Source organism: Lathamus discolor, chromosome 6 (genome assembly GCF_037157495.1).
Source record: "Lathamus discolor isolate bLatDis1 chromosome 6, bLatDis1.hap1, whole genome shotgun sequence".
Lineage (NCBI taxonomy): Eukaryota > Metazoa > Chordata > Aves > Psittaciformes > Psittacidae > Lathamus > Lathamus discolor.
Window position 1 is genome coordinate 7,669,079 of NC_088889.1, and position 12,918 is coordinate 7,681,996.

A 12,918-nucleotide genomic window follows, 5' to 3' on the forward strand; every position below is an offset into this window, starting at 1 on the left:
CAGTATAGTGTGCCTCTTTTCTTATGCTAATACAAGCCCTTAATCGTTAGATGTGCAGTCACATATATTGCATACATGCATTCATTCTTTGCGCTTTTTATGCATGCACACAGCACGGTATGCCTAGGGACAAAGTGCCCTTATCCAGTTATTCACTCCTTATTACAGAACGTGGGCTGGAGAACTCACAGTAGAGCAGCATGCAGCTACTCTTTGGGCCTGGAGCAAGAGGAGAAGGACTTGTGATCTGACTCAATAATACAAGTGTAACCAAAATAGTGATGACTCTCCATCTCTCCAGTTGAGCCATTCTGGTCTGTTGAATAGCTAACGTGCATTTGAAACATTTTCCACGTACATATTTAACTGCTTGTGCCAAATGGCTGTTTGTGTGATGATGTAACTGACCCCCCTCCCTTGCTCTTCTTGAGAAAGCACCTGCTGGAACTGAAGGCTGTGAATAAACAGGGTTCCTTATCTGCCAGGAAACTGACTCATTTTTCTGCTTGAAATGTATTCAGGAGAAGCAAATGCTTCTCCTGCCTTCCTGAAGTGGGAGGGGTGGGGTAAGTGGCTGAACTGCCCTGCCAGTCATCTCTTAACCTGACTCTCTTCATTACTCCAGCTTGAACAAGAGCACTTTAAAGGAAGTGACTGATGTGTGGTGGGACCCCTGTTTTCATAGCCTTAGAAGCCTATGGAGAAAACGATATGGCTTCTGCCCCCTCAGGAAAGACACCTCCTCTTCAGTTCCCTATGGAGAAACAGGAGCCCTATGTAATTATCCCAGAAGCTGACGCAGATCTGTGTGCGTGGGTAAGCAGAGATTTCTGCTATCCACACAATCTCTGGTTTTGGGAACTCCCAGAACAAGAGAATCTGAAGCAGACATTATATGCATGAAGTCAGGTAGGAGAGCCCTCAGGAGAGTTAAAGCTGTCTGCACACCGAGGGAGCTGGCTATGTTCTGGCCATCCTTTCAAGCCTGTTATCATATGATGACTAGGAACTGATTCTCTCTAGCTGAATTTCTGGTATAATCATGTTGCTAAGGGCCTTGGTGGATGAATGTGATGTCTTGTCTGCAGATTGGTGCATTCTGAGCACTGGTATACAACTGCCACTCTAGAGCAAAATAGCACATGCAGTAACTTAAGCTGATTAAAATTGCTTATGCCCTCCCCGCTCCTCAAGTTTTGCCCCTGCAACATCTTTCATCATTCTGCTCGGATTGGAGTTATTGCCAAACTAATCACTGCAGCCGTAGCTGCTCTTGACCCTTTTAGTGCCTATCATGGATATGTGCTTCCACTCTCCTGTTGAAATAACACCTTAATCATTCCCTGGGTGCTGTATGATGAGGACCTCTGCATAAGGCTCACTCATCTTTTGTTCTGATGCATGGCCTTTGTAAGTAAGTGAAGTAATAGGTTAACAGTGTGACCTTGGGTTCACTTAAAATCTGTTATCTTCTTCAGAACCACTGACCCTTCCCTTTGATGAGCTCCAAGGGTGCTGTTTAACTCCTGTGGCATCAGGTGATAAATGGAAGCTGAAGTTCCTAGTCCAAGAGCAGGGGTGCAGTAATAGCACAGTTCATCATGTGGCATTACTTTCTAGTTAAACTGAAGTAGGTAAACTTTAAAAGGGTTAAACATGTTCTTCTTGAAACTCTGCTTCCTGCCTTGTGACTAGGAGAGCTCAAATCTAAATGCTTGTCTCTGCTGTTCAAACTCTTATCTACAGTTCTTGTGTTGTGCAATTGTGCTCCTTTTCCTTGCGCTGTTTTCCCAAATGTACTCCTTCACATCCTGGCTGAAGACCTGATGTGCTGTCTGTTTTCTGACTGAGAAAACCTTACAGCTTGTTTTCTATGGGATTCTTGCCCAGAATCAGTGAAGGAGGGTTTTTTTCTGGTAACTTTTCTCTCCTGTATGAAGCCTGTTTCTCTGACAGCTCCACACCTCCAGCTGGGAAGAATGTCTTCTCTGTCCCTGGTTGCCCTTCAGAGTTAGCACAAGTGTTTTTCCTTACAAACAGACTATAGTGCTCTACAAAGGCCATGCATGGAATGTACCTGTGATCATGTACTACATCTTTGTTGTCACTGATTTCCCTAAAGAAAGGAAATTTTCTTGCAAACGGCATTCATTATGTGGAATAAGTTCAAAGAGAAAAAAGGTGATCAGAAGAATGCCTGACAGGGCTTGGATACTCATAAGAAAGGCAGCCACCAGCTCTTTCCTTACTGAGGGGGGAGTTGTGAGCCAGGGGATGGAGGAGCTAACTCGGATAACTGCCGAAGTGAGTGTTGAGGTTTTCATCAGGAGTGAAATGCTCAAGATATTTATCTCTTGCAGATGGTTACAATTATCTTAAGAAAAGTTTGACTATTTTGTCTGGTTTTTTTCTCATCATCTGCTTCTGACCTGTCTTAATTAAATCTTGATGCCAGGCTGACTATGTCTAACCATAACCATGCAAAAGCTGAAACAGTCTAGAAATGTTAGCTTAGAGGTATCAGAGCAGATTATGTTAAGGACTTAATTTTAGAAGTCATTTTTTCAGGCAATCTTTAGAACTGCATACTGATTGCTTTTTTATTTTAAGCTTGAATATGAAGCTGGTGATGGCAATAATGTTTTTCTCTTTGACAAGAACTACAAAACTTCCATGGAAAATGAAGCTGTGGAACAAAACACTTGATGGTTTCTGCTTACGTGTTTCAGTTTGTGCTTTGAAAGTAGGAGACAATACAGAGAGGTCTGAAATAATTTTTCCCTATTGTTCTGAGAAAAGGGAAGGGAAAAATCTCAGGCAAGTGGATTGAGTTGCTTGAGAGTTTTGGTTAGAATAGTTTCGTGGTGTTCGAAGTGATCTCCAAGAACTGACTTGGTTTGTTAACAGTTAATAATTGAGCATTCATCTGTCTTCATGCTTCAGCCTTCTTGTTATCTTTAGGTTAAACATTGCTTTGCCCTAAGAGAGGAGATGACTGAAGGAAATCTAGTTTTAAATTGTTGCTATTCTCTACATTCATATGAGGAGCCAGGGGAGCACATACATAGGGACAAGCACTTGGAATAACTGAGCAGTGGCTGTAAATTGGAGTGCTGAAAAAGAGATGTAATATGAAGCAGTGCAGTAATTTTGCCTCCAAATGGATAATATAAAAGCCTTTCCAGGGAAGATATAAAACTCATAGAAGCTGCCAGTGTTAATACAGTTCTGCTTCAAAGGATAACTCTGTATTCCTCTCTTAAGCTCTTTTCATATCTGAAGGCTGGGGCTGTGGGAAGTGTGCTTCATTTTACTGGTTTGCTCTGGTTGTTGGAGTGCTGCAGCAGCTCAGGAGGATGGCAGCTGACTGAAAACCTTTCGGCTTTTAGGGAAGTAAGGCTCGGTGCTGTTACTGCCCCACTTTTGGATGGGGAGGAAAGCCGTTCCGTCAGTGTTGCTTGGAGTAGTGCTACTCAGTGACGCGTGTGCTGTGACAGCAAATCTAAGATGTGTAGGAATTGCATATACTTAGAAACTGAGAAGTTGAACTTGCATTTAAGGATCTTCTCAAAGCTTGCTGGAATGAATCACTCTGTCCCAAGAGGCTTTGGTGGTGATCCTCACCCCTGTGGGGAGAGCGCGGGTATAGTACCATGGCTGATGTGCTGTGAGGAGGTTGCTTTGTGACTTTTTTTTTCCCCTGAGCTGTAGCTTTTGGCATCCAGCTGCTTCATTCCCGAGAAATTCCCCTTTCCTGCTTGCAGTGTCTCGTGTGCATGCGTTCTCTCTTTCTCTTCCCTTGTCTAAAGCTGTCCTGTAACTTGGACCTTTCTTCCCTTTCCCCCTTGCCAGCAATCGCTGCTGTTTGCAGACCTGAGGTAACAGAGCGGTCGTAGAGCGGTCGTTCCATAACTACTGATGTCTGATAGAAAAAAAGAGTCTGTTGAGATCTCAATGCTGCTGAACAGAGGCAGTTTGTATCTTCTGGTAGTAGTTTTAATAACTAAAAAATAAACCAACAAAAAACCCTACGGTTCCCCTCCTGTTTTATCAAGCCAGGCCAGAAGCATCTTTCAGGGTGAGCAGAGTTAATCGTCATCATTGCAGCATTGACTGACAACCTGGAGGATGATAATGTGTGATTTTTTTTTTTTTTTTTATTTTTTTTTTCTGGTGAGCGGGGGAGGAGAGTGGAAATTGCAGTTTCTCTACTAATTGTACTTTAGATGTCATTTGTGACAATTTCATATTGTCTAGACAGAGATAGCGGAGCAATTGCTTCCACAGAGCCTAGTGTTAGCCTGTTATATATCTGGGTAGCAAAACTGGGGGGTGTAGGAGAGGAAGAGGGTGCTATAAGCTCCAGAGAAGATTCAGGAGTCGAGCATGATCTACTGAAGCGTTTCAAAGGGTGATGCAAGCAATATGCATTTCTGTTCTTTTTGCATGCTTCCCTGTTGGAAAATCAGACCTTTAGTGGCTCTCAGTTCCCTGTAACAGAGCTGCTTCTATTCATCCGTGGATTATGTTTATCCTCCTTAACGGAATTGCTCCAAACCTCAGCATTTACCATGGTAGGATATTGGGCTACCTTACCCTTTGGCTTACTGGAAATAAACAGTCTGTGTTTCTTCTGGGAATTTGGGTGACAAAAGCTATAAATGTGGCACCAAAGACTTGATAGAGTGCAACATGACTGACTTCAGATAAATGTATCTGTGCCTTCCTGGGGGACCGTAGGTTACACTACCAGTGTCACAGTTGGGACACTTTATTGATGATTTTAGCAGTGGATCTGTTATTGAACCCATTTGTCAGTACCAAATGCATTTGGATCCGTAGCCTAGGCCTCCAGGGCTCAGTCTGGAATGAGTTACTTAAGTAATATATTTTGTGTTTAGCACTCTGGTTTCAGCATGGGTATTGTTATTCTCTGTAGCGTTAAGTGCAGAGATGGTCTGTCTGGGTCTCATGAGACTGGACATCGCCTTGGTTTGGTTTTTGCCTGCTACATGTATTTATAACGACCTGTTCATTGCTCTGTGGTCTGACAGAGCACACTTGTAGGACAACGAAGAGCTACCAACCAGGCTTAAAGTCATCTATAGCTTTTAGCAGTTACCCTTAACCGAGTTATCCTTGTCCACCTGATCTGAATGTGGCCCTTGTATGTGGCTTGTGTGCCTTGGTGTGAGATTGGTCTTGGAAGGCTCTGCTGGAAAGGCTGCCTTAGCTGAGACTGTTCAACTCAGCGCAGCCTCAGAGGTGGTCCTGGGGGCTGTGTTTAATGGAGTACATTTGTCAGCCTGCTCCCTACAACCCCGTTACTACTGGTTATCTTAGGGTGTCTTTATGGAGAAGGAGGTTCTCCTAAAGCAGCAGCCTCCTGCTGCTTCCTGAGCTGTAGGCTGTTCAGGTAAAATCACAGGGATTTACCTGGATATCCACCCGTTCTGTAGCTCAGGAGACTCTTGGTTTGTGTTTTACTGAAGTAATACATACCAGCTTTCATCTGGGGTGCCAGGTGCCTGGAAGAGCAAGGCCTTCAAGTATTTATTTCAAGGATCAGATGGGATATAGAGGTGAGAACTGTAGATTCCCTGAAGTTCCCAAGCCAAGTGGTGGCAGACCCACACCAAGTTACTACAATGTGCACCCTGCTCCTGCTTCCACACTGTTCTGGGGTTCTCTGGTTGGTACTGTTTCCTTCAATGCAGCTGTTGGCTGCTTTCTGAAGGTGACCCTTCTAAGTCAATGGTATTCTCAGACAATTGCCAGCCTTTCCAAAGGTGAGAGGAGGAATATGGCTGGAGAGTGCCTTGGAGACTCCTTTCTAACAGAGCGGGCTGCCCTGGTCGTTTTGTAGCTCTTGATTTTGCTGTCATTTAATGGATAGACCCTGAAAGGTCAGTAAAGAAGGTGACATGTAGAGATGTCACTCTCTTTCCCAACCCTCTTTTCCACTAGGAAAGAGTGTGTAGTGTATAGGTGCTAAGACTTCTAACGGGGATGATCAGTTTGGTTATTTGTATGCACACATTACCAGGACACCATAGGCATTGCAGGAAAATGACATTAAACTTTTGCAGTTCTGTGTAGATTGCTCACATCTATGAGGAGGCAACTGCTGTTTGTAGGGCTGTGCCCCTGCCAGGGTCTGTGTGCTGTGGGAACTCTTTCTCCCCAGTTAAGTCCAGTGATTAGGCAGGATGGTCCAGGAGAGTGGCAGCCTCAGCACATCCAAGATGCTTGCAAACTGCTGGTTGGAGTGTTCTGCATAAGCAGCTCTGAAGAGCAGACCTCTAAAAAGCGTGCTGGCATTGCAGTGACGGTAACCCACTCTCCGAACTCTGAGACAGTCATTCAGAAAGGGACCAGCTGGTTGAATAGATAGAATATCCCTTCTGCTAATTTTGATCTGTCTACCTTTCCCCCCAGAAGGAATAAAAGCGGTTTCCATATGATGCAGGTGATGGGTATACCTCGTAAGCATAGGACTTCAGGTATACCTCATAAAGCTGTTGCACCGTTTGTTCTGGATTAGCTGGTTTTGCATATATTGACATATATTTGGAGCAGGAGAGAAGGTTTGATAAGGCAGGATTGAAGCATGATAACTTTCTGGGGAGCCAAGGGATTCAGAGTATCTAGCAGTATTGAAGGTTAGAGCTTTTGACTCGATAACCTGGGGAATTAATTCAGCTCAAAGTTTTAAGAGATTTAATAACTGTTCTTGAATAAGACAAATGGTTGCCAAGCAACTTCTTGCCAGAGAGGACAGGGTTTCTTGCCTTCTGTAGAGTCCCAGTGCTTTGCAGCAAGTACCGAGTCTCTCGAGCTGACACTTGCCTTTCTAAGTAACTGGAGCGATCTCTTGCCGTTTTCTGTATTCTACATTTATAAAGTAAAATTGAAGTAATATTTATTTATTGCTGGAAGGCAGTGAATATTTGTCTTGAGATCCTGACGGGTGGGCTGCTACCAGAAAACACACTGATTTGCATTGCTACTGTCTTTATCCGGCTAGAAATGGGAAGTTGGGTGTGATTATATCTGGTCCTTCTCCTGTTTCCTGGCTGGATGCTTACTGTCCTGCACTGCAAATGCTTAAATGTGAATTAGCATTGCGGGGTTAAGACTGATAGGTTCAAACCTTTCTTGACAATTGTGTGTGTAGGTGAATAGAGCAGATGCTTTGTTGGACCTTTTTGGCTTTCAAACCACAATAGATTTCATGAAATTACAAAGACTGGAAAACAAAATTTAGCAGGAGTTTGGATGCGGAAAGACTTGAAAGAGATCTCAGCAGCCTTATAAACTTTGATAGTTGATTTTTCTACTCTCCACACCCACCCCAAATCACCGCTCTTGTGTTAATCTAATGGCTGCAACAGGCTTGAATGAGTCAGTCTTGAAACAATGCCATCCTCTGCTTTATGACAAGAAGCTAGATAGAGGTGCATGTAGAAGCTCGGGTGGAGGACATGTTCCTGCTATATACTTCTGATTCTGCTGCCTTCATGACTCAGACTTACTTTTTGCATATTCAAGCTGTCTGGCTGCATTTGCATACATTTACTTCTTGAGTGACGATTTCTCATCTCTCCCTGTGGCTGATTAAGATACAGAGGAAACGAACATTATTATTTCTTTTTGTGGCTGAAAAACCTCTCTTTCAGAGCCTTGAAGCTAAGAATGAATATCTTACAGTGAATAAACACCAGCGGTGCCCTAAAAACCCACATGCCAAGGTGTGTTCTTTGACCCTGCTCCTTGGCCCATTCCTTGTGTAGTCACCTTTGAGTAGGTAAGATTTTGACAGGTGGCCAATGCGGCAGTGTTTATAGACCTAGCAAATGATGACACTCCTCCTTTGGAGATACGCCATCTGTATCTTTCTCTTGAAAACTGGAAGTGGGTTTGGGACCACTCTTTCTTACTCGAGGTGTTCCTTCTCCTGTGCAGTGAGAATATTACACTTGAATAGCTGTGTGGTGAAAATACATATGCCATCAGTGAGTGATTCAGTATGTTGCAGAATTATCTGCCCTGTTGACAGAAATAGTCTTAGGAGTTTCAGAAAGTAGCGCATAAATAAGGAAGATATTCCTGAATTGTCTTTGACTTCATCATTTGTTTTTCCTTTCTAGGAGGTTGCTGGAGTCTTCCCTCATTTCGTTATCTCGCTACGATGGAGCGGGGTCCCGGGAACATCCAATCTACCCAGACCCAGCCAGGTAAGAGCTACGTGCAATCTAAAGGCATTTAAGTTTCATAAATAAAAGCATAACTTTAGTGTAACTCTCTAAATCCTTTGGGAATGGTTCATATATTGAGCCCATCTCCTTCTCAGTGAGTTGCCACGAGCACAGGGTGCAAACCGAATGAGAAGATGCTATTAAGTCTGGAAGAGAATGAGGAAAAAGGAAGAGATTGCTGTTGAAGTAAGCAGATAAAGCTTCCTGAAATCATTTGGGATGGAGAACACTAGGTGGCAAGCAGGTCCAACAGTAAATGAGATGATAAAATAAATTCAAAATAAATGTCAATAAATTTGAAATCTCTTTTGAGGAAAAATGAAGAAAAACCAAATAGCCAATTCAGGAGTAAGGGTGAATGAAGTTAAGGCAGGTGGGAGCTGGTGTGAGCAGACAATGTGCTTGGAAGGATGGAATGTTTCCATAAATGTATCAGTATGAGAAAGAGCATAACCAGGATGTTATGTATACTTAACTAAGAACAAAATACTGACAGTTATTTCTGAAGAGTCATGAATCACTGACATTAGACATGGAAACACCTGTAGTGCTGCTTAATCTTCAGAAGAGGTGGGAGTGTTTCAGAGAACTTGGAAAAGCAAACATGGCAGAGTTATCAAAAATGGAAAGGGGTGATCTTTGCGGTTTCTACTTGGTGTATTAAGAAAGCAACAGATGGGAGAATGTGACCTACAGACTCTGTCAAAAGAAATGATAGAATCGTGAACAGCAAGCAGCTTGGGAAGCTTTCGAAGAATAAATCGTGACAAATAAGCTTCCCTTAGATGGGTTTAACAAAGCTATGAATGAGGAAAATTCGTTAATGTGTTAAATATATCTGCTTTAGCCTCTTAGGGGACCTCTGGCATAGCTGCATGAATTGAAGGCTATTAGGATTTATCATAAAGGGGAGTACAGGAATACCAGTGTGCGAAAATGAAATACCTAAGTTGCTGAAGGAGGTTTGGCTTTTTGTCTATTTATTTATCTCACTTTTTTACATCATTAACAACAAAATCTGCATTTTAATACAGATGATGCTCTAAGTACAAGTGCCGAAATAAAAGGCTCTGTCGCAAACTGGCCAGATGGTATAGTGATGCTGGTAAATAACTCCTTGCTAACTGTCTCTGTAGATAAAGCCTTGTACAGGTGAAATCTTGCATTAGGCTTTTTTCCCTGGAAGTTGCTTTGTAAAGATAATTCAAAGGCTCAGGAATGATGTAAATAAACTGTAGCAAGGGGAAACTAAGGTGGAGTGTGCTATGTTTTTATCTAAGGGGGCTGGGAAACCAACCTAGGTAACTGCAGAAGGTCTTGGCGACAGCATGTCAGAATAATGCTGATGAATGTAAAAGCTTTCTAAATGGCAATTGATTTACTGACATGTAAAGGAACTGATTAACCTGGGAAGATGAAAATGATATTTTATAAATGTTAATTAAAAGATATTACTAGAGTCAGGTCAATTTATGAATGCCAAGAGCTGCTGAATAGCTGAAGTGCATGATTCCTTAGTTCTGGAATGCATTGTTCAAAGCAGGCAGATTTGCTCAGTAGAGATTGTAAGAACTCATTCTGGTGCTCTGCGAGCTGCCTTTTAAAAAGAAAAGGAGGAGGGCCTGCCTAGGTTACTGAATTCTTCCTTTTTCCTTCTCCCAGATCTCTGCTATGATGAAGTTCAATAAAATGTGTGTAAAAATGTCAATGCCCCAGACCTTTCCTAGCATAAGGAGCATTGTCAGAAATATTTTTCACCTTGAGGCCATTTTTGAAGCAATATGATGCTCTACATCTGACAGTTCAAGTGGTTTTAGATTGTGGTAGATGCTATAGTAGCTTGAGTTCATGAAGAGGTTTGAAAGAGAAGTCTAGCGTTGAAATCTCTTCCAAGAGGGTTAATTCATTCCATTAAATGTCACTGTCCTTTCCAGAGGATGAGATTCATAGGTGCATAATCAGCGTGAGCTTAAGTGAGTTTAAGTGGAGTGAAATCAGTCTTCTTTCATAAACCTCACTGGTGTGTGAGGCTAGTAGGATTATTTTATCTGCCCCTTTAACTTGTTAGGAATTGGGGATGTGATTAAAAGAAATGTTACTGTGTGCGCTTTTTTTGTAGCATCCTGAGTTTGTAAGGGAAAGATACGACTTTCAGATGTTCTTAAAAAACAAAGTGGAAAAGTGAAACAAAGGAGCATTAAATACAATAAACATAAATCTATAGGTGTATGTCTGTTTATATATTAAAAATATACCTCCTTAAGACCTAGCTGTCTCAAACAGAGTTGTGGGGGGGTTTCCATTTTATTTCTTCATTTTAAACTATATGATCTGAAGAAGTTATTTCTGAGAGAGTACGTGTGTGTTAGTTTTGTTTCTGCATCTCCTGTCTGTAATGGTGTCATACTTGAATAACCTAGGTCAGGACTGAAGCAGGGAGAACATTTTATGACGTTCCATCAGGTTTAGAATGAATATTCTGATACGGATTGCAGCAGTCTTTCTCAGTGCCCTTGCTGAACTTCTCTAAGGTCAGCTTGGCTGTCCTGTCATTCTCTGCAGTTTCCATATGTACTGAGCTCAGAAAACAGTCTGCAGGGGAATCAAATAAAGCTGTCATCAAAGAAACCTACATTATTTTCTTTCTTAATAGAAATACTTAAAAAGATGCTCCCAGACTGCCTCTGTAAAGCATCACAAGGGTGTCTGGTAAATGCATTCTCTAGAAAAACATCTAAGCTGCTAGAAAGTTACTGGGAAAGAGACCTTCAGGCCAGATATTATGAGTTGCAGGATTAAGTGGAATGGAAACAACCAGAAGTTGGTGTCTGCTACCACCAAGAGCTGGTGGTATACGCGACCATAGATACTACCAAGAAATAATTGACACCAGTCAGGTAACCCCTTTGAAATGTGTGTGCTGACTGAGAGACATTTAGAGGTGTGAGTGAGCATCCTGGGCATCAGCATCAAGGCAGGGTTGATGAGTCGTGTTGGTACTTCTGAAGTGTTAGGGGACTTTGGGGTCTGCACAGCAGCGTAGTGCTCTTGGATGCAGACATACCAGTTCTTGTGGCTTTCCTGGGGACTGGGTCTAGATGTTTTCCAGTTGATGTTCTTGTGATTTTTGTTCTTTTAATTCTAAAGAAGATATTAAAATGATGGAGGATGAAGAGAAGCAGCCTTTGTGTAAAAAATTTTCCTGTTGTCCATAAATATGGCCGGCTGGTTTGGATATGTGGCTGTACCTGAGGACACTGCTGTGTAGTAGCTTGCTCTTTAGTACTCATGATGCCCTTTAGAGCAAGATACTTCAACTTTACTAACGTTAGCAAAACACTTCCTTCTCTCAGTTCCATTTCTCACTGGCCAGCCAGCAGCACTGGATGCCTAGAGGAAGCACTGCCTCTCAATAATGTGGTTGTTGGATGAGATAGCTATTTGTTTCTGGTTTTTGCACTGCAGTGTTTCTCCCACTCAGTGCCTAGTTGTGTGGTGGTCACGTATGATGGCATAGCCTCTCCTCTTCTGACCCATCTGCTCCAGCAAATGGGCTCCAGTCACCTCAGAGATGAGTTTAGTTTAGCTCTTTGGTGTTGTCAAATACCAGTGTCCAGTGAATGCAAACTTGGTTTAAAAACTACTGGATAACCTCTATCTGTGTTTTGCCACTGCTTTATGAGAAGCACAGGTGAGACATAAACAGTCTAGGCAGCCTGCTTTGACTGGTGTGTCTTTAGCCAGCTGATAAACTAACTTTGGTCAGGGACTGATTTACAGTTGTGTTCAATAGCTGAGTGAACTGAAGAGATAGGTTTAATGTTAACCGGTGTTTCTTATGCTGCTTTGCAGCTTTCTGCTCCCTCCAGGACAGCTACACCTCTTATGCTGGCTCTCAGCTCCAATCCTGATTTGTTATGACTGTATTCCAAAGACAGATAAAGCCCAACAGTTTCTTTTTAACCCTGCATGCACTCATCTGCAAAGATTAATTCTTTATTACTTGGAATATGTTCCTGCCCTTTTGTACTTTGTGCCTTGCACCTTCTCTCTGTATATCAGACTTAAGCTTCTTGTCTTGTCTTTAGAAATCTCTTTCACAGTCTGTCCAGTCTATATTCCGTGTGCTGTCAGGAAGCTGATTCTGGCATCTCAGCATCCATTATGGCCAACCTTTGTTGCCTACTGTTTCTTGTTCTTCTAACAAGCATCATTGTGTTTTCTTCTTATGATGTGCTGTGCTGCATAATTTGAGAAGACTAAATGTCTGCAGCACTCATTCTTCATCTCTTTCTGTAAAACCCTCCCTTGGTATGATTTTTAGCAAAGAAGAAAGTTTCAGTGATTACACTGCTGGTCTGTTGAGACCACTTTGTTCATGTTTTCCAGTGTTGCCTTGTTTCCATGTTATTTTCTTCCTCTATATGCACATATTATGCTGTAGACTTATTTTTATGCATACAGAGAGGCTTTGGCTTGTGAAGAAGGCCAAAGAAGAGAAGAACCCCTCATTTATGAGTGCACTGCTGTAATGCCTTACTTTTTTATATTTGGCCTGTTAAGTCTTTGGGGGAGCAGAGAGAAGTGCTGTGTTTGTACAGCAAAGCCTTGTGCATTACATAAGCATGAACAGCTTGAACTTATCAAACTGTGTGTAGAA

The 12,918-nt window shown here is 42.3% G+C and overlaps 1 protein-coding gene across 5 annotated transcripts in view; it reads left to right on the forward strand.

The window, feature by feature from the left end:
• The window catches only part of AMBRA1 (autophagy and beclin 1 regulator 1), a 139,040-nt gene that overhangs the window by 25,184 nt on the left and 100,938 nt on the right, over positions 1-12,918 (forward strand). For all 5 annotated transcript variants that reach the window (XM_065682938.1, XM_065682934.1, XM_065682936.1 and 2 more), the window contains one exon: positions 8,151-8,237. In XM_065682938.1, the coding sequence (XP_065539010.1) occupies positions 8,151-8,237 (87 nt within the window). The remainder of the gene's footprint in view (positions 1-8,150; positions 8,238-12,918) is intronic.